This window comes from Halichoerus grypus, chromosome 14, assembly GCF_964656455.1.
Source record: "Halichoerus grypus chromosome 14, mHalGry1.hap1.1, whole genome shotgun sequence".
Taxonomy (NCBI): domain Eukaryota; kingdom Metazoa; phylum Chordata; class Mammalia; order Carnivora; family Phocidae; genus Halichoerus; species Halichoerus grypus.
In genome coordinates, this window is record NC_135725.1 from 80,387,749 (window position 1) to 80,407,724 (window position 19,976).

Here is a 19,976-nt window from a genome sequence, read left to right on the forward strand (position 1 = left end):
CACTCTGTGACCCAATAAAGCCTGAATATCCCTAACTCACCCTGAATTTCTAATCATTAATTTTTATCTAAACCTTTACTGACCTTTCCTGCAAGAAACATTTTGCCCATATGAGTAACTTTTTCTTTTAAAAGTCAAAAGGAATATCATTACTCTTTCCTCCATCCCACATGGGAAAACTCTGGCCCCAAGTTAGGACAGATGCCATGGTGGACTCTTTTTTCTCAGCTGGAACGTCCAACCAGATTACAGGACCCTACTCCCAACGACCTTTGATGGTCACTGGAAGTGATGAGAATATAGGAAGCAAAGGATAAAAGAAATGATAGGACTTTTAAATCATTAACATAAAAATGAAAATAGATGAAGAGAAAATGTGGGAAGCCTGCCATGACTTTGTGGTGGGCCTCAGATTTCTGGAGCTGACTCTGGAGCAGCAGAAGAGCAGGAGGAATAGAAGGAGATCCCTTTAGGCAAATATCTATCAAAATCTATTTCCAGAAAACTCCTCTGGTGGGATCGGAAGGTTTTATAAAGCTAAAGGTGGCTGTTCTGAACTTTTCACTGCTAGGCTTAGATATTAAATGTACCACCGTAGGTGAAGTGTTACCTTTCTTGATGCAATTTCCCTCGAGGTCTCGGACAAAGCCTTCTAGGCAGTTCTCACACCAAAACCCAGTGGTGTTATGGAGGCAGCTGATGCATTCGCCACTCTCGGGCTTGCAGATCTTTGGAGCTGTAATTGGGTCCACGTGGCCATGGCATTGGCACTTGGTGCAGATGCTGTCAGAATTGTAATAGCCGTTTTCACACGTGTTGCAGTTCGGGCCCGTGTAACCCTCTTTACACTGGACACACCTAGGTTCCAATTCACCCAATTCTAAAAGGGAGAAAACACAAAAGAGACTCAGTACAGCCTCAAGCTACAGTGAAAAATGCAAACCAACTACTTACTAATCGTCAAACTGGTTTTTAAACCCTCCCTACTATCTCTTCTCAAACTTAAAGAGACTAATGATCTATACCTTATTTCTTAATTCTTAATTGTCCAGTTAATTGTAAAAATGATGGGGCCCTCCAGAGAATCTCTGCAGGTGGGGAACAAAAGAAATACGCTTACTCAAGGAATATGAATAATTGTAATGACGAGGCACTCATAACTTTTTTATTGCTTCTTTAGTCGTGACAGATGGAATAAACAAGATTTTAACAAAAACTTCCTCATCTCTCCCTCGAGTCTCATTTCATATATGTATTTGGATCTGGTTGCAAATCTGTAGAAAGAAAAACCTTTGCTGTTTTTATAACTCCCTTTCACCTACTCACTCCACTCGCCTCTTGGCCCAGAACTTCGTTTATCAACGCACTTGATATCAATTGACAGCTGATTGCCTGGTGTTTCCTCTCAAAGTGAAGAATTAGAGGAAGGCCTTACCTATGACACAGCTGCCTGTTGATGTCACTGCTGAACACGGGCAGCGAAGACATTCCTTCGTAGCACCAGGACTCTGATAAAATCCTTCTTTGCATTCTTCACAGTGATCCCCTTTGCTATTTTCCTGGCAGTTTAAACAAGCACCTAAAAGAAGCAAATTTTTTTAAGAAGTTCAAGATTTACTCTGAAAGCACAATACCGTTAAACAAATCATACATGCAACCAAAAGACTTTACAAGTTCAACAGAAGAAGTGGTCCGACAGGAATTAGATAGAGTTCAGTTTCTACCCCATCTTATCTCTACATTGGCCACGTCTGTGAGGTCCGTGTCCCCTTCTAGATTGTAAACTCTGGGGAAAGGTTGGGTACATGAGTAGAGTAGCAATAAGCCCAGGTTGATGGTTGACTACATACAGAAAGCAGGCCAACTATTTTCAAATTAAAAATAAAAACAATCTAAAGACCTACTTAAGAAAGAATAAATTATATACTATTTTCATAGTTGGGCTACTATAGTTAAAAAAGTGAACTAGACCTATATGTATGAACATGCATGAATCTTGAAAACAATGTTGATTGAAAAAAAGCAAATTGCAGAATGATACAAAACAGATGGAGAGTACTTACTTATCTTGTAAAATTTTATTTTTTTTTAAAGATTTTATTTATTTATTTATTTAATTGACAGAGAGAGAGAGAGACAGTGAGAGAGGGAACACAAGCAGGGGGAGTGGGAGAGGGAGAAGCAGGCTTCCCCCCCAAGCAGGGAGCCCGATGCGGGGCTCAATCCCAGGACCCTGGGATCATGACCTGAGCTGAAGGCAGTCACTTAACCAACTGAGCTACCCAGGCGCCCCTCCCTTGTAAAATTTTAAAAACCATCCTAAACAATACTAAGCAAATGGATACAGAATACACTAAGCAAATGGGTACATACATATGATATGCAATAAAAATCAAATATGGACTGAGGGGGCATAGGAAAATTTTATGCTCTGCTTATCTTTGTGGAGGGAAGGAGAAAAACGAGACTAGGGAAAAAAAGAGAGGACTCCAACTGTATTTGAAATTTTCTATTTCAAATATATAACTATATATAATATGCATAAATATTAGGCAAAATACCAAAACATTAATATTTATTAATTCTAGGTGTAGGTACATGAGTATGCGTTATATTATTCTCCATACATTTTCATATTAAAAAAATTCAAGATAAAAGTAAAAGCAATTAATTAATAGGAGCGCCTGGCTGGCTCAGTCAGTAGAACATGCGACTCTTGATCTCTGAGTCGTGAATTTGAGCCCCATGTTGGGTGTAGAGATTACTAAAAAAATAAACAAATAAAAACTTAAAAATAAAAACAATTAGTAGAGAAATGGAAAGGAAGGAGGAGAGCAAAGGATGTGTTTTGTAGCGCCGCTCCTGTGGTACCCTGTTAGTAAAGATGTTGTGCAGGCGCTGAAGCAGCATAGTGTCTGAAAACAGAAAATGAAAAAGTGCAGTGTAATTAACACCCCTTCTTTAAGGGGCCATAGAGACGCACAGGGACTCTTCAAACTGCTATTACAGGAATAAGGGAGAAAATGTGACACAGAAACCTAAGACAATGAAATTTTACATGATAAGCGAAACACCATTCAATGCTGAAACTATTCATAAACAGTTGTATTTGATTTCTTTTTCTTATGAGTGAAATATTTGAGAAAAGGGGGAGAGAGACTGAGGCTGTGAAATAAAATGGTCTGACAACTGGGGCAAAATCTGAAAAACCAAATAATGACAGTGTTGTTTTTTTTTTAAAAGATTTTATTTATTTATTTATTTGAGAGAGAGAATGAGAGAGAGAGCTTGAGATGGGGGAGGGTCAGAGGGAGAAGCAGACTCCCTGCTGAGCAGGGAGCCCGATGCGGGACTCAATCCTGGGACTCCAGGATCATGACCTGAGCCGAAGGCAGTCGCTTAACCAACTGAGCCACCCAGGCGCCCCTAATGACAGTGTTATTAACACACATGGCACACCTCAGTTCTTAAGTAATTACAACAGAATTCTCCCAAACTTCATGAACTGACGGGGAAAGACAGGTTCAAAAATGTATTACCTGAACACTTAACTTTGAACTAAATCAAACTCACATGCAAATGTCGCTTTCAATCATATAATTTTTTTAAAGATTTTATTTCTAAGTAATCTCTACACCCGACATGGGGCTTGAACTCATGACCCCAAGATCGAGAGTCGCACGCTCTACTGACTGAGCCAGCCAGGCGCCCCAATCATATAACTTTTTAAGGCCTGTTAGTGTTAATGATACTTTTCACATATGTAACAAAGTAGTAATATATCCTCATACAATGACAAACACATTAGGTACTGATATCTTTCCAGATCTTTTTATATTCTGATGCCTCTTTAGCTATGTATCTTTGTGACAATAAAAATAGCTAAAAAATACATACTAAGAAACTGCAAACTGCGGATTTTGGCTCTACAAATAAGATAATCTTTTGTTGTTTGTTTGGGGGGGGCAGGGGGGGGAGAGAGAGAGAGAATCTAAAGCAGGCTCCATGCCCAGCAAGGAGCCTAATGCAGGGCTCGATCTCACAACCCTGAGATCATGACTTGTGCCAAAATCAAGAGTTGGACACTTAACCAACTGAGCTACCCAGGGGCCCCAACAAATAAGATAATCTTAAATGTTAAAGTGTTCTGCAGTTTGGAAAAATCAAAACCTGCATTATGTGTAAAATCTGGCCACCTGCTCGCCCCCTGGTAAAAATGTGCAATGGAAATAATTTTTAAGAAAACAAGTTCTGATAAAGTCCTGAACTTTCAAAATATCTCAAAAATGTTAATAGTCCTCTAACAGAATAAGGATGTTCGGGGAAAGATGTGTTCCAAGAACATGCCATTTGCATGTGACTAATGTGGCAAGAACAGGTCATATTGCTATTCTTATTTAAAAATGATAAATATATATACAGTCAATATTGTGCTTCTACAATGCTACTGGGCTTACATGCTTATTGTTTGGGGTTTTTTTACTATTTTAGATAAGATATCAAGCCTTGGTGCTTATCACAGTATCATTCCATGCTCTTAAACCATTTATATTAGAATATAAATTTTTCTAAGAAATTATAAAATTTATAATAATTAAACACTTTTTTCCAGGAGAATCTATTTCCATTTGTTTTATGCCATACCCTACAATGAGAAGTCAATGAGAAAAAAATAACCCTGTGTGGTAAATATGTTGTCTCAAAAGGAAAGATGAAAACAAGTGTAATAATAAGACTCATTACACTGCTTCAAAAATAGCATGCACCTGGAACACAGCCACTGAGAAAGAAAATTCATAAATTACAGACAGACAGACATAAACACAGCAGAGTGCTAACAGTAGCTGTGAGGGCAACAGTCCTTCTGGTTTCTCCCCTCTACTTTTCACGCGTCTCTGGTATGCATGTATCCTTTTTTTTATTGTCTTGATTTTTTTCCTGATTACAAAGCTAATACATTATAAAATCTATTGCATGTGTATTATAAAAAATGTTTTAAGAACTCAAGCAAGTTTAAAACATTTCATGAGAAACTTGGAGGAAATGTTTTTATAATAACAATAAAGATCATAACCTTTCAAATCCACATCCAGTAGGAACTGATGGTGTGGATTTACCTTTCTAACAGCTTATAGCTCCTCTCCGGGAGGCAAGAGAGCATAAGAAAACTGGTACAGTATTTAATGTCAGATCTGAGTCCCACTCCCAGCGGATCACTTACCAGTGATGGGACCTTCAGGAAATAACTTCTCTGGCTCTCACTTTTCTAATCTGTAAAGTGCAATAATTCTTGGGCTAATAATTTAATGTAACGTGAATATTTCAAAGGGTGAAAAACTATTCCATAAGACAAATGTTTTCTCTTTATGTTTTAATTTCCTCATCTATAAATTAAGAAAGCTGCACTAGATGAAATCTAAATTCCCATTAAAATCTAAAAGTTTGGGGTCTCTCTTTTATGATAAAAGATATGTATAAATTAGCTAAAGTTTAACTTTATTATACTCTGCCTGGAACCTCCCAAAATACAACAATACTGTCTTGAAATTCACATTCTCTTTGCTGAAAGATGGCCAAAGGAGCGGATTACCAATTGGGAAAAAAAAAAAAAAAGGAATGAGTGTTTCCTGAAGATGATCTCATCATGCTCGCTGGCTAGGCGGCAAACCAATCTGGTAGGGGTAACCAAGAAAGCAACCAGTCAAAGAAAAGAATGCCGGGCTCCTTTCCAACCAAATTCAATGACAATGCTTTGAAAACATAAATCGCCACCTGTAAAAAGCCTTGTCCTTATTTATTTTGCCATTTCATAGTTTATATATAAACCTGTCAGAAATACAGCAATGTGCTTTGTTGTGGGAAGAAATGCCTGATCCTCCCTACGGTGCAGAAGGCAAACTTTAACCTGTCAAAAAGAAAGAAAGCCAAGCCTAAGTGAACAACGGAGAGTAAGAGAAGATAAGGTCAGAGAGAAAGGCAGGCACCACAAAATGTAAAGTCATGCAGGCTATAGAAAGAAGTGTGAATTTTATTCTAAGAGGGATGGGAAGCCATCCGAGGGTTTAAGCATGGGAATGACATGATGTGGTTTTACATTTTAAAAAGATCACTCTGATTGTTCTGTGGAGACTGGACTGTGGTTGGGGTGGGGCTCTGGGGTGAGAGGACGAGAGGAGGTAAGAGGAGATCAGAGAGTATCACAGTAGTTCAGAGAGATGACGGGCTTGGACAAGGATGACAGTAACAAAGGTCATAAACGGTGGTCAGATTCACGGTGTATTTCGAATGCTGGGCTGATAGAACTTGCTGATGGACTGGCTATTCGCAGTGAGGAAAAGAAAGGAACCAAATATGACTCCTAGGCATTTGGACTGAGCAACTGGCTGAATGGTGTCAGTCACCAAAATGAAGAACCCTAGGAGTAAGGCAGGCTTGGCTTACAGGGTAAAGAGTTGTTTTGGACGTCTTAGGGTTCTGATGCCAGTTGAGGCGTTCAGACGAAGATGTCCAATGGACTATTGGATCTTTGAGTGTGAAGATCAAGGGAGAAATGTAAATCTGGTAGTCAGTCCAGACGTAGATGGCATTTTAAATTAAATCCAGGGGACTGAATAAGATCACTTAGGGGACAGTACAAATGAAGAAGACAAACATGTAAGATTTATTTATTTTAGAAAGAGAGAGAGAGAGCATGCACATGGTGGGGGGGAGGTGCAGAGGGAGAGGGAAAGAATCCTCAAACAGATTCCCCACTGAGTGTGGAGCATGACACAGGGCTCGATCCCAGGATCTTAAAATCATAACCTGAGCTGAAACCAAGAGTGAAACCAAGAGTGTGACGCTTAACCAACTGAGCCACCCAGGTGCCCCAAGAGAAGCAAAAATAAATAAATCTTCTAAAAAAAAAAAAAAAAAGAAGTACACCATGTGAACATAAAGTTCTAGTTTGAAAAAATAATAGTCTTCCCACCTCCATTTTAAAGTAAATATATACTCAATAAATAAAATCTAGAAAATATGGGAAAGTAGAAGAAAAAAAATTACCATAAGAAATCTGTCACTAAGATTTTGAATACTTTTCCTTGAAAACTTGCCTTATGTATATAAGTTTAAGTTTTGCGTTTCAAATAGTCTAAATATATGGCCATGTCATTTCACGCCCTGCTTTTTTCATTCTCTTATGTTGTTATATATACCACTCTTTAAAAAATTCTAATGACAGCTTAATAGTTGCCGTTTATTGATTACACATAATGAGCCAGGCACTGTATTAAAGGCTTTATAAATATATTGCACTGAATCATTACAACAACCCATTAGACAGTTACTGTTATTATCTGCATTTCTAGGCGAAGAAACAGGCTACGTAATTTGGCCAAAGTCAAGTCAAGATTGCACTTGCTGTGCTCTTAACCACATACTACGTAGGTAACATAATTGGCTTCATTCTCTGTGGATAGAAATAGGGTTGTCTAATTTTTTAGAATTATAACTACCACTTTAGTAAGCCTCTTTGAACACAAAGCTTTTTATGAATTTAGAATTATTTCCTCAGAATAGATTTCTGGAAACAGAATTACTGGATCAAGGAGGTATTCTGAAGACTCTGATACACATTGTGAAACTGTTTTCCAAAATGTTTTTCCCCAATATATTTCATCACAAAAAGGTTACTTTAAAATCTGTCTCATCTAAAACACAAAGTCTAGAAAAAGACTTACAGAAAGGGGAAACGTAGGGACCGTGAAAACATAGTAAGTGGCCACCAGAGGGCAGCCGTATCACAGCACTGTTGAAAAAAAATCTCTGAGACAAAAGGAAAGGCTGATTATATATTAAGCTTGCAGGTTTCAATCAAGTGCTTGCATCCCTTCATGTTGAATTCCACTTTTATTATATTTCCAAACAGAGAAACCATCTATTTCTCTTATTACTAGCTGCTTTTAGAAATCGTAACCATGGAAAGGATATCTTTTGCCTTAAATTATCTCGAGCAAGGACAGGTTGGGATTTACTTGACGTTAAAGACATCTACTTCCTTGCTGCAAGGACAACTAGCAGTGAGAGCCAGCAGTGTAGACCGCTTTCTTACTGTACAAGACCTGGGGAGAAATGTAAATCAACTCAGTATGATGAAGCATTCCTGTCCTTAACCAGGATTGAAATTTATCTTTCCTCTGTGTGTTTTTTCATTCATTTGTTCATTTACCTAACAGACATTTAGTGAGTACTGACTGCGTGCCAAGCTCTGTACTAGAGATTGTGTACAATGAACAAAACTGATATTGCCCCTGCTCTCATGGAACTTACAATAGAGTGAGTAAGCCACACATGACTCATAATCATAAATAAATACATAATTATAAACTATGGTAGGTACTGTGACAAAAAATACAAGCGCATATGACAGTGCATAATTGGGGATTGTCATTCAGCCTGGAGTATCAGGAACTGCTTTCCAATGTAGTAAACTTTAATTGAAGGCCTGAAGGAAAAATAATGATTTAATAAGGTAAAGGGGCTAGTGGTGGGATAGTGGATATTAGAAAGACCATTCTAGGCAGAGGAAAGATCATGTATGTAAACCTTAGGACAAGGAAAGATAGCTTGTTTTACGGCTAGAAGCCAGTATCACTGGATCGCAGGCAGTGGAGAAAAAAAATAGCACAAGAGAGAGAACCGGTAAGTAGCCAGGGACCTGATCACATAACAGAAAAAATTAACACGATTTCTCCTAAATCAATTTTTTTCACCATGGACTAGAGGAGTAAAATGAAGAATTTCAAATATTTTCCAGAGTACTTTCAATTTCAAGTACTCTGCTACCCTGCTCTCATAAAAACACTTGTACTTGTCAGACTAGTTTGTCCTGACTTTTCTGTTGGGGAAAAAAAGATTTCCAAGGGAGGATTTCTAATCCTTACATTTAGGAAAACTGACCGTCAGAAGAGTTCATTGTCTTTAGTTTTTAATAGTTTGTCTCGATATGGTCTTCTTTGTTTTATACTGCCGGGGGTTTGCTGAGCTTTTGGAATCGGTGGGCTGATGTCTTTCACTAGTTTGGAAAATTCTTGGCCATTATCTCTTCAAATTTTGCTTCTGCCCCAATCTCTCTCTCCTTTCTTTCTGAGTCTCCAATTACATTTATGTTAGTCTTTTTGGCTGTGTCCTACATGTCTTTTCAGCTCTGTTCTTTCTATTGCATTTTTTTCCCTCTGTGCTTCAGTTGGATATTTTTAACTGAGCTGTATTCAAGTCTACTCATCTTATCTTCACTGTGAATAATCTTTTGTGAAACCCATGCAATGAGTTATTCATTTCAGATGCTGTATTTTTCAGTTCTAGACTGACCTTTTGATTTTTTTACAGATTCCAATTCTCTTGAAATTTGCCTTTTTACCTGTTTTCTGGGTTTTCCTCTATTTCCTTAAAGCACTAATTTTAGTTATTTTAAAGGCATTGTTTGCTAACTCTAACATCTGGATCATCTGTGGGTCTGCTTCCATTGTTTCTTTTTTCTCTTTATTATTGGTCACATTTCCCCTCCTCAGCATTGTCTGGTATTTTTGATTGTATGCCAGATGCAGTGTATAAAAGAACCACAGATGACTCCTCTTTTCTCTGTTAGGCAGATATAATGAGAGAATCGCCTCAATCCAATTCGAAATTGAGATGGGTTGGCGATGGACTGCAATTTTAGTATGAATCAGTTCACCTATGGTTCATCACTATTTCCTCGTCATGGCCCTCTAATGCTTTTGATTAAGAGCCTAGCATCCCTGAGTCTCCTCAGCCCTGAAAGACTACAACAGACTCAGTACTGCCCTTTGGTGGTTTCATCCCACTCCACACACTTCGGAACCTGGCAATGTCTTGAGAGAGAGATGGTGGTATATGGTAGCAGAGCCCCTTTCGAAAGGGATTTTGTCACCTAAGCACCACAAGACTGAGAGACTTCTTTATACCTATGGGGCCAGCCTCTCATCTCTTGCACAATCAGCTAATGTCCTGTGAGAAAACTGGCCTTGTGTTTAGAGCTCTTCTAGTTTCCAATCCATCATACAAGTCCCAAACAACTGCCAAAAACTCTTCTTGTATCTCTCTCCTCAAGAAGAATTCCTTTGCTTGGGCTAAATCTGCTCCTTAGCCTATGACCAGAATCAGCAAATGTCCCCTGGAAATAAAATGGTTGATGATCATCCACTTACTTAGGAAGAGTTCTACCCTTTCTGGAATTTTAGTTCATATAGTCTTCTTTGCTTCCATAGTTCTCCAACCAAGATGATTTTTGAAATTTGTGAAAAGAACAAAAGACTAATTACATGACAAAGTTAAGGAAAGCATGTACCTGTGAGGGCATCACAACTGGCAGACCGATTATTACATCGGCAGGGCAAGCAGCCACTCTTACTAAAGTCATAATATCCATCTTGGCATCGATCACATGTAGAGCTGGTGACACCCACTTTGCACTGGCATTTCCCAGAACTGCAAATAAAAGCAAAGACAACGAACAAAAGTAAATGAGTTTGAAAGTTTTGTTGCCTAACATCCCATCATAGATGATCTTAATGTAGAAATAGTTTCAACTAGATTCTAATTACTAGAATCATTGTGATTTTTTTTTTTTGCATTGTAAGTTGAACAACTTCATGACTATAAACATTCAATTGACATACGAACACTAATCATTTGTGACAATTTAATCCTCTGCACTTAGGTAGTTTAAAATAATTGATAATGGAGCCATGGAGAACATAAGTCCCCAGTGCTTAGAAATCTTTGTTTACTAAGCAGTGGGGCACAGAACTGGTACCACTGCTACATCTCATTCCTGGATCATTCCACAGTTCCATCAGCATCCACCCTGCCCAATATGGAGAAGAGAAGAAACTCCACCTAGTCTTCATCCAACCTAGCTTCTGGCTGAAGAATATGAAGACCAAGATCTTAATGAATGTGTCAGTTAATATCCACTTAGATGCTGGAAATGATATAATTTTCTACTTTAGGTCCAGGCTATATTAAAATCATATTTCTGGTAATTAAACTGGAATTCACAATTAAGTAAATATGACTATAAGGGGGACCTCTATTGCTTTCTGGATTAAATCCATATAAAACTCTAGATTGTCAACCCAAAAAGAAGTCTAAAATCTAAAGTAAGAAAAATAGGGGTGCCTGGCTGGCTCAGTCAGTAGAGCGTGTGACTCTGATCTTGGGGTTGTAGGTTCGAGCCCATGTTGGGTATAGAGATTACTTAAAAATAAAATCTTTAGGGGCGCCTGGGTGGCTCAGTCATTAAGCGTCTGCCTTCAGCTCAGATCGTGACCCCAGGGTCCTGGGATTGAGCCCCACATCGGGCTCCCTGCTCAGCGGGAGGCCTGCTTCTCCCTCTCCCACTCCCCCTGCTTGTGTTCCGTCTCTCTCTGATAAATAAAATCTTTAAAAAAAAAAATAAAATAAAATCTTTAAAAACAAAGAAAGGAAGAAAAATATTTTATTTAACAATGTGACTCTTCTTTATATGCTTATTCTGAACCTGAAATTTTTAGACTTCACCTGAGCATATCACGGCACCAGTCATATTGGATGGGAGACAATTTAAGGTAAAACTGCTTTTCAATATAATATTTTTTAGAGATTCAGCTCCTAATAATGAGCCCCCATGGGACTGATAATTTTAGTTCAAGAACCCAAGCTCATTATTAATACTTACACAGCTTCTACACATACCAGTTAAAGTAATCCCCTTCTAATTCCCATATTCCTATTTCTACAATAAAAACAGAAGTTCCAAATTTGAGAGTTACTGGAATTTTCAGTTGAACTCTGCAGAACAGAAGTAAAGCAACTTTCAACCATGTGTATTTTTGTAGTATACAAACCTAAGGATTTTATTTTATTTTTTTAATTTTTTTGAGATATGCCTCTCTTTTTCATCAGCATCCCCTGGCCTAAATAATGAGGTCTACATCCTCCATCCCTAAAAACTATTTCAGCAGCTAGAGTCAAAGTTTATTTCTCTCTCCCCCTTACAGTTCTCTGCACTATCCCAGGCTATGCCAAAAAGGGGTGGAAAAGTAGAAAAACAGTTCAACATGGAATATTTTTAGGGCTTTACTCAAACAAGATCAGTCCAGAAGGGAAAGGAAGTCAGGCTTCTGTAAATAATATACACTTTACATATTTCAAAGTCTTGTACCCTGAGCAGCCACCCATAGACCTCTGTACTCCTATCGTGAAGCTGTCTAGTATAGTAGGGTACGCAGTTGCTTGACTAACAAGCAGTTCTACAGAAAACATAAAACAGAGCCATCTGAAAGCAGCAGTGTTGCTGTTGTTGATGCTGAAGACAGTAATGAGCCACCACTTACTGAGGGCCTATGTCAGTAAATATGGATATGCTCTCTAATCCTCAAAATAACCCTACTAAGTGAAGTCCTAATCCTCATTTTACTATTGAAGGAAATCAGAGAGGTTAAAGTTATTGTTCACACCTAGTAAGTCAGGCTGATTTATACAAAGCCAGATTTTTCCTACTATACCATGGCACCTACCACTCCCTAAATTTGAATCTAAATTTGCACAAGAAATTTGCATGCCAAATAACTCGATACCTACTTCGGTATCAAGCTTCATTCGGTAGATTCCAAGAACCACAATTCACCATTTATTTAGGTTCTCACCCCAGTGAGCTGTTTCTGCCTTGCCCAGAATAAACTCCACCTAAGAAAAGTGGTCTCTTTTCTTACTGCCAGTAAATCTCAGGTCTTCCTTAACAAAAGCTAAGAGTTCTCACTGCTTGAAGAGAAACTGCAGCCTAGCCAAGTCCAAGGTTCCCAGAGATGCAAGCCCAAATATTTTGATCCTTAAAGCTTAGTTAAAATTTGTACTGATCATAGTGAAGATGAGCCTTGATTTTAAACATGCAACAGAAATGTACATTACCAAGCATGTCTCTTAAGTAACTTCACAAAAAAATAAATAAATAAAATAAAACAAAAAAGCCCAATACACATAAGCTTACGTAGTCTTACACAAGAATATCCCAAGGTACTTAAAAATCTAGCAAAGTAAATCTGTATTCATCAAATATGAAATTCAGGAATATGTTATTACTGAACAAGAGGGAACTAGTCAACCTAAGTCTCACTGAACTGTCAGAAAATTATAAAGGATATAATTGCCTTCCCAAGAATTGCTAACAACATTTTATTAGCCAATTTCTAAGGCTTTTAAAATGTTAATCAAAATATGCTTGCTCCTCATTTCTCTATTGGCAGATTATTCGGTAAACAGAAGAATAGTTACTTTTAATGACAGTGTTTGCCGAACTCACCAACCTACAAGAAAAGGATATTATCTTGGAATACCTAATCACTTCATAATATCTCATAATCATAATATAGTCAGTGTTCTCAAAGTAGTTGCTATTCCTGGAAGTGGACTTTCCCTTCATAATTCTGCTCTGCATACTCAAAAGACTGATTTAAGCAGGCATCTTTCTCCCTGGAGAATATGTTCCTTAGTTGCTGATGTAAAAATAAAAACCCCACAAGTGGCTTTATGAATCCTGATAAAGTGATTGACTAGTCTAGATAGCATGCTTCACTTTTCCTGGGCAGATTTTAAAACAACAGGGAAGGAGGTGCTTTCTCTCCCCGTCCTTTTTTTTTAAATACAGCAAAGAGTGGGGAAGTTTGCTGTGAGGCCGCACTAACAGTGCTCTCCATGTTACACGTGGCCCATCGCCAACTTGGGCATGTGTAAGAATTAAATCACTCAGCAAATATAAAGCTCTCCCTGTGTGACTTATTTTACAGAATAAAGCCTTTACAACACCCCTTTTCATGGTCTCCCTCTGTTAAAGATTGTTGAATGCTTTTTGAAGCAAAGGTCAATGATATAAATGCAATGAAATCAAAGACAGAAAAAAAAAAAGTCCTGTTAACAGACCACTTAATGCTTATCCATAGGTTTGAAATGAAAGAACCAAAGACTCATAGCTTCATATCTGGAAAATAAGGGTACAAAACTAGACTTTGAACAGAAGTCAGAAATCTATACTACTGAGATCAACTAAGATAAACTAATATAGAATTTGCTCATCTGGTGTCACTTTTTATAGACATGAGTTAGTTACTAGGAGAATTATATCAGAAAGAAGAATATAGAGTTATTTATAAAGGAAGCATAAGTATTGTGCAACTAAGCCATACTAAGTATAATGAAGTATATAGTATACATTTCTTAAATTATCCCAAATAGGATTCTCAGATTTTCTTACGGTGTCAGGGGCTTAGTTATAGAATTTATCACACTCATAAGTGTGAACCACTATTATAAGGTTTGAACACTTAAAAATGATCTCTTAAGGAGTACTTGGCTGGCTCAGTCAGAAGAGCATGCAACTCTTGATCTCAGGGTCGTGAGTTCAAGCCCCACATTGGGTGTAGCGATTACTTAAATAAATAAAACTTTTAAAAAACTATCTCTTAAAACATGAATAATATATTTTCTGACATGAAGTCATTAATTTTTCAAAAGGGAATTCAATGCTGTATCACATTTCAAGATATGGTACATATTTATGTCATACAAGTACTAAACAAAATGTCTTTTTAAAGGTTCTGATCTGTTTAGATGAGTAGATGGAGAATCTCCAGAATTTCCATTATTTTATAACAGCATTGACTAGGGTGGGAAGGGTGGAACACAGGAAGGAAGGTATCAGGGTCTATGGAAAATTCATAGCCTAAGGAGACAGAGAGCTTGGTTCATATTCCAGCTCTGCTAGTAACTAGCTGGGACCAAGTGCTTATTCAATCTTAGACTCAGCATTCTCATTTGTAAAATGAAGACAATTATACCAAATTTTGTAGGATTACTGTGAAAATTAAAGATTACATACCCAGGGTACTCAGCATAGCATCTGGCATGTGATCAATACCCAAGAATAAAAGAATTATGAAGATGATGACAGTAATCCTAGATCTTGAATTTTTTCTGAGAATTATAAAGAAAATGGGCTGGACTCTCTAACAGGCAAAGGCAGACAAGGCTAAGTTATTTACTTTTAAAATTCTGTTAACAAACCTAGAGAAATTGCAAGAATTTATGGGGGTAATTTCTAGTTTGGAGCAAAAAGGTGGCTAGGAAAAGAGAGCACATTATGAAAACCTGGTAGAAATGGTTTGGGGGGGGAAAATTCTAAAATTGAGAAGGGAGGGACACCTGGGTGACTCAGTCGGTTAAGCATCTGACTTCGGCTGGGGTCCTGATCTCGGAGTCCTCTCGGAGTCTGGGATTGAGCCCTGCGTTGCACTCCGTGCTTAGTGGTGGGGGAGGGGGGATCTGCTTGTCCCTCCCCCTCTTCCTCGGCCCCCTCCCCCCACTCATGTGTGCACGCACTCTCTCTCAAATGAATGAATAAAATCTTTTTTAAAATTTTTTAAAAATAATAAAATTGAGAAGGGAAAGGACCTGCAAAGCCTACATAACGTGGGACCTAAATCAGTGAGACCTGATGTGTTTTTGTACAAACTAGCTAATTTATTTAATTTTTTTCTAAGTTGTCAAATGCCCTAGCATGTTTTGTGTTACCAAAAACATTGTCTATTTTCTTCCTAAGAGTTATAAGATATAAATGACATGTGCATGGCATATCTTTAGATATCATGTTATCAATCAGAACTTAAGAAGTCATAGAACAACTAAAAAGATACAGTTTTAATTAGGGGAAATTAATTTATTTATGGTTATTCAGAAGCCTTGCTTTTCCTCCTTCCTTCTTCCTCACATGGTTTACATGTTGGCACTCTGACATGGAAAGAACAAGAAACAGAAAAAATGGATAATTAGAGGTATCAATTTTTTTCTTCTATCTTGTCTTTAATAGCTAACAACAATTTAGTGCAGGGACACCTGGGTGGCTCGGTCAGTTAAGCTCTGCCTTCGGCTCAGGTCATGATCTCAGGGTCCAGGGATTGAGTCCTGTGTCGTCTGCAGGGAGCTTGCTTTTCCTTCTCCCTCTGCCATTCCCCCTGCTTGTGCTCTCTCACTCGCTGTCTCTCTCTCTCTCAAATCAATAAATAAAAATCTTTAAAAAAATAATAAAAACAATTTAGTGTAGAAAGAAATTAAAGCACTACTTAAAACAGTATGAAATTAACAGAAAATTGCTGATTATAAGCTTTCTCAATATATTAAAAATAATATTAAAAGGAAGCTGGAAAAAGTTGTTCTAACTAGAAAAAAAGTCTTTACATGGGAAAACAAAGAAAATGAAAAGTTATTAGCAATTCTTTTTTTTTTTAACTTCATATTTGTGTCATGGTTTTGTAAAGGTAGTAAAAATAGTTTCTCTTTTTGGTTATGAAAGAAACTCAATAATTGGAAATTTTGGCAAAAGACCATCTGCATTTAGCATTCCTCTGTCTTTCTACAGTCATGGAAAAGACCATTATGCAATGAGCAAAGCTCCTTTGCTGGAGGAGAAAAAAAAAGATAGCTTTATTGTTGAAAACATTGGGCTATTATATTAAACATTCCTTGTATTTTTGCGGGCAAATAGTCTAAAATATTCTTAGAGGAAATCCATATTCAGACAGAAATTCTTAATACTCAAAAAGGGTATTGCCTAAGTGCAAAAATATTTTCTGGTAGCTGATCTTACCAAAATCAAATTTAAAAGCTTATTTGAAAAGTCAGAAATAAAACTTAATGGCAAAAATATAAAAAGTGTCATATTTCCAGAGCCATAACTTGGGGAGGCTTAACTTAATTCAACTAGGAAAATGATTTCTTGTTTCCTTCAATTTTTTAATGGAATAAATACGGCCATAAGAATACTCAAACCCACACAATTACTCCATTATTTGATAGAGATTTCTGCATTTTAAAAGTCATTTTGAAAAGAGAAAAAAGAAAAAGCATGCCCCAATAGCATCTTCTTTAAAAGAAGATGCTCCTCAAATATGTTAACATTGTATTCTTTTGTAACCATTGTAAAAGGTTTGCTTAATGAAAGGGTAATTTTTTTTTGAAAAAAAAATTTTTTTTAATTTAAATTCCAGTTAGTTAACATAGAGTGTAATATTACTTTCAGGTGAAGAATTTAGTGATTCGACACTTCCATACAACACCCAGTGCTCATCACAAGTGTACTTCTTAATACCCATCACCTGTTTCACCCTTCCCCCCACCTCCCCTCTGGTAACCATCAGTTTGTTCTCTATAGTTAAGAGTCTGTTTCTTGGTTTGCTTCTCTCTCTCTCTCTCTCTCTCTTTTCCCTTTGCTCATTTGTTTTGTTTCTTAAATTTCACATATGAATGAAATCATATGGTATTTGTCTTTCTCTGATTGACTTATTTCACTTAGCATAATACTCTCTAGCTCCATCTATGTTGTTGCGAATGGCAAGAGTTCATTCTTTTTGATGGCTGAGTAATATTCCACTGCGCGTGCGTGTGTGTGTGTGTGTGCGCGCGCGTGCGCGTACACACACATATACATACACACATCTCCTTTATCCATTAATCAATCAATACACACACATATACATACACACCACATCTCCTTTATCCATTAATCAATCAATACACACACATATACATACACACCACATCTCCTTTATCCATTAATCAATCAATGGACACTTGGGCTCTTTTCATAATTTGGCTATTGTAGATAATGCTGCTATAAACATCAGGGCAGGGGCGCCTGGGTGGTTCAGATGGTTGAGCGTCTGCCTTCAGCTCAGGTCATGATCCCAGGGTCCTGGATCAAGCCCCACATTGGGCTCCCTGCTCAGTGGGGAGCCTGCTTCTCCCTCTCCCTCTGCTGTTCCCCCGCTTTTGCTCCCTCACTCTGTCAAATAGATAAATATTTAAAAAAATAAAATAAAGTTAAGCCTTGCTGAGGCTCTAGCATGTCCATCTTTAAATAAATAAATAAACAAACAAAAAAACTAACATTGGGGTGCATGCATCCCTTTGAATTAGTTACTTTTGTATTCTTTGGGTAAATACCTAAGCAATTACTGGGTTGTAGAGTAGTTCTATTTTCAACTTTTTGAGGGAATTCCATCCTGTTTTCTGGAGTGGCTGCACCAGTTTGCGTTCCCACCAACAGTGCAAGAGGGTGCCCCTTTCTCCGCATCCTTGCCAACACCTGCTGTTTCTTGTGTTGTTGATTTTAGCCATTCTGACTGGTGTGAGGTGATATCTTATTGTAGTTTTCATTTATATTTCCCTGATGAGGAGTGATGTTGAGCATCTTTTCATGTGTCTGCTGGCCATCTCTATGTCTTCTTTGGAAAAATGTCTATTCATGTCTTCTGCCCATTTTTTAATTGGATTATTTGGTTTTGGGGTGTTGAGTTTTATACATTCTTTATATATTTGGGATACTAACCTGAAAGGGTAATTATTAATACCTGATTTGTGTACATGCTGTGTTCCAAAAATTGACTTAACTTGTAGTGCCTAGAATTTAGAACTCATTTTCTCAGAAATGACAGCATAAGCGGTGGCTTAGTTTCCAAATGAGCAAACAAAAACCTGTTTACCTCAAAATGTGGATACTGACAGTGCTAAGGCCCAAGTCCTTTATACCCAAGTCCTAAGCTTTTGAGTTCTAAACCCTGTAGGGAATGAAGTAGTCAGGAGGCAATATTAACATTTACTACTGAGTTCCTACTGTGGGATTATAAATAAAGTACATAGTACAATATTTTTATATGCATTAGTTACTTTCGTTCTTACAATTCTATGACATTCATAAGACTCAGCTTTGCCACTTTCTAGCTGTTCAATTGTTGAACAAATTAACTTTTCACATCTGAAAAAATAAGAACAATAATCCTTGTTTCAAACAATTGTGAAAACTAGTTAAAACTATATATTTGAGTACCTTCCAAATATTAGTAGCTCTCTATCTGGTCAAATTGGGGATACTAACATCACCAAACAATAGAGCTTCCATGACATGAACTGACTCAATTTTCAAGGTCACACACCCAGAGGGCAATCAGAATTAGAACCCAGATCTTCTGCCAACTAATATCTGCTTTTTTTCTCTATCCTCTATGTTATAGATTACCTCTGTGTACTTAATGAAAGCAAGACAGAAGGATTTAATGTGCTCATCTTAATAGACCTGCAACACTTCTATAAGTTTTTTATGTTAGTCTTCTCCTGGCTCAATTGTCAGTTGTTTAAATAACTCCTCTGATGAATGGGATTTTAAAGTGATTGCCAAGGAAATGAGACATTGCTTCTGATCTATCTCAATATAATTCTATGACTTGGGAGCTCTAGTTTCCTACCAGCAGCTAGCACAGTTTTGCAAATGCCTCTATTCTAGCCAGTTCCCTTGCAAAGCTCCCCCCCCCAATAGCTTTATTGATATAACCTTGCAAAGCTTTTTTAATCCTCATTTTTCAATTGCGAAATATATCATTCATTCATAGATAAATTTAAAGACAAGAAAATTTAAAGAAGGAGAAGAAACTCAACAATATCCACTAGGCAAGACATTTGAAGCTCCTTCTGTGGCAACCACATCCCCTTCTCTCACCCCAGAAGCAACTAAGTTTTCATCAGTTCAGCTCTTTATGAGTTTCACCATTTCTATATGGATTACTAAATAATATATCATATAGTTTTGCCTGCTTTTAAACTTTATATTAATAAAAATCATAAATTCTTTCATTTACTTTTTTTGCTCAATATAGTATTATGTTTTCGAGATTTATCAATGTACATTTGTATAGCTGTAGTCAGGGTGCCTGGGTGGCTCAGTCGGTTAAGCATCTGCCTTTGGCTCAGGTCATGATCCCAGGGTCCTGGGATCGAGTCCCACATCGGGCTCCCTGCTCCTTGGGAGCCTGCTTCTCCCTCTGCCTCTCTCTCTCATGAATAAATAAATAAAATTAAAAAAAAAAAAGAATCCTGTATAGCTGCAGTCATTC

At 37.4% G+C, this 19,976-nt stretch overlaps 1 protein-coding gene across 1 annotated transcript in view; it reads right to left on the reverse strand.

The window, feature by feature from the left end:
• The window catches only part of MEGF9 (multiple EGF like domains 9), an 85,656-nt gene that overhangs the window by 5,893 nt on the left and 59,787 nt on the right, over positions 1 to 19,976 (reverse strand). Inside the window, exons 3-5 of the mRNA XM_036107755.2 lie at positions 10,349 to 10,488; positions 1,436 to 1,579; positions 611 to 880 (exon numbers count right to left, since the gene is read on the reverse strand). Coding sequence (XP_035963648.1) covers positions 611 to 880; positions 1,436 to 1,579; positions 10,349 to 10,488 — 554 coding nt within the window. The remainder of the gene's footprint in view (positions 1 to 610; positions 881 to 1,435; positions 1,580 to 10,348; positions 10,489 to 19,976) is intronic.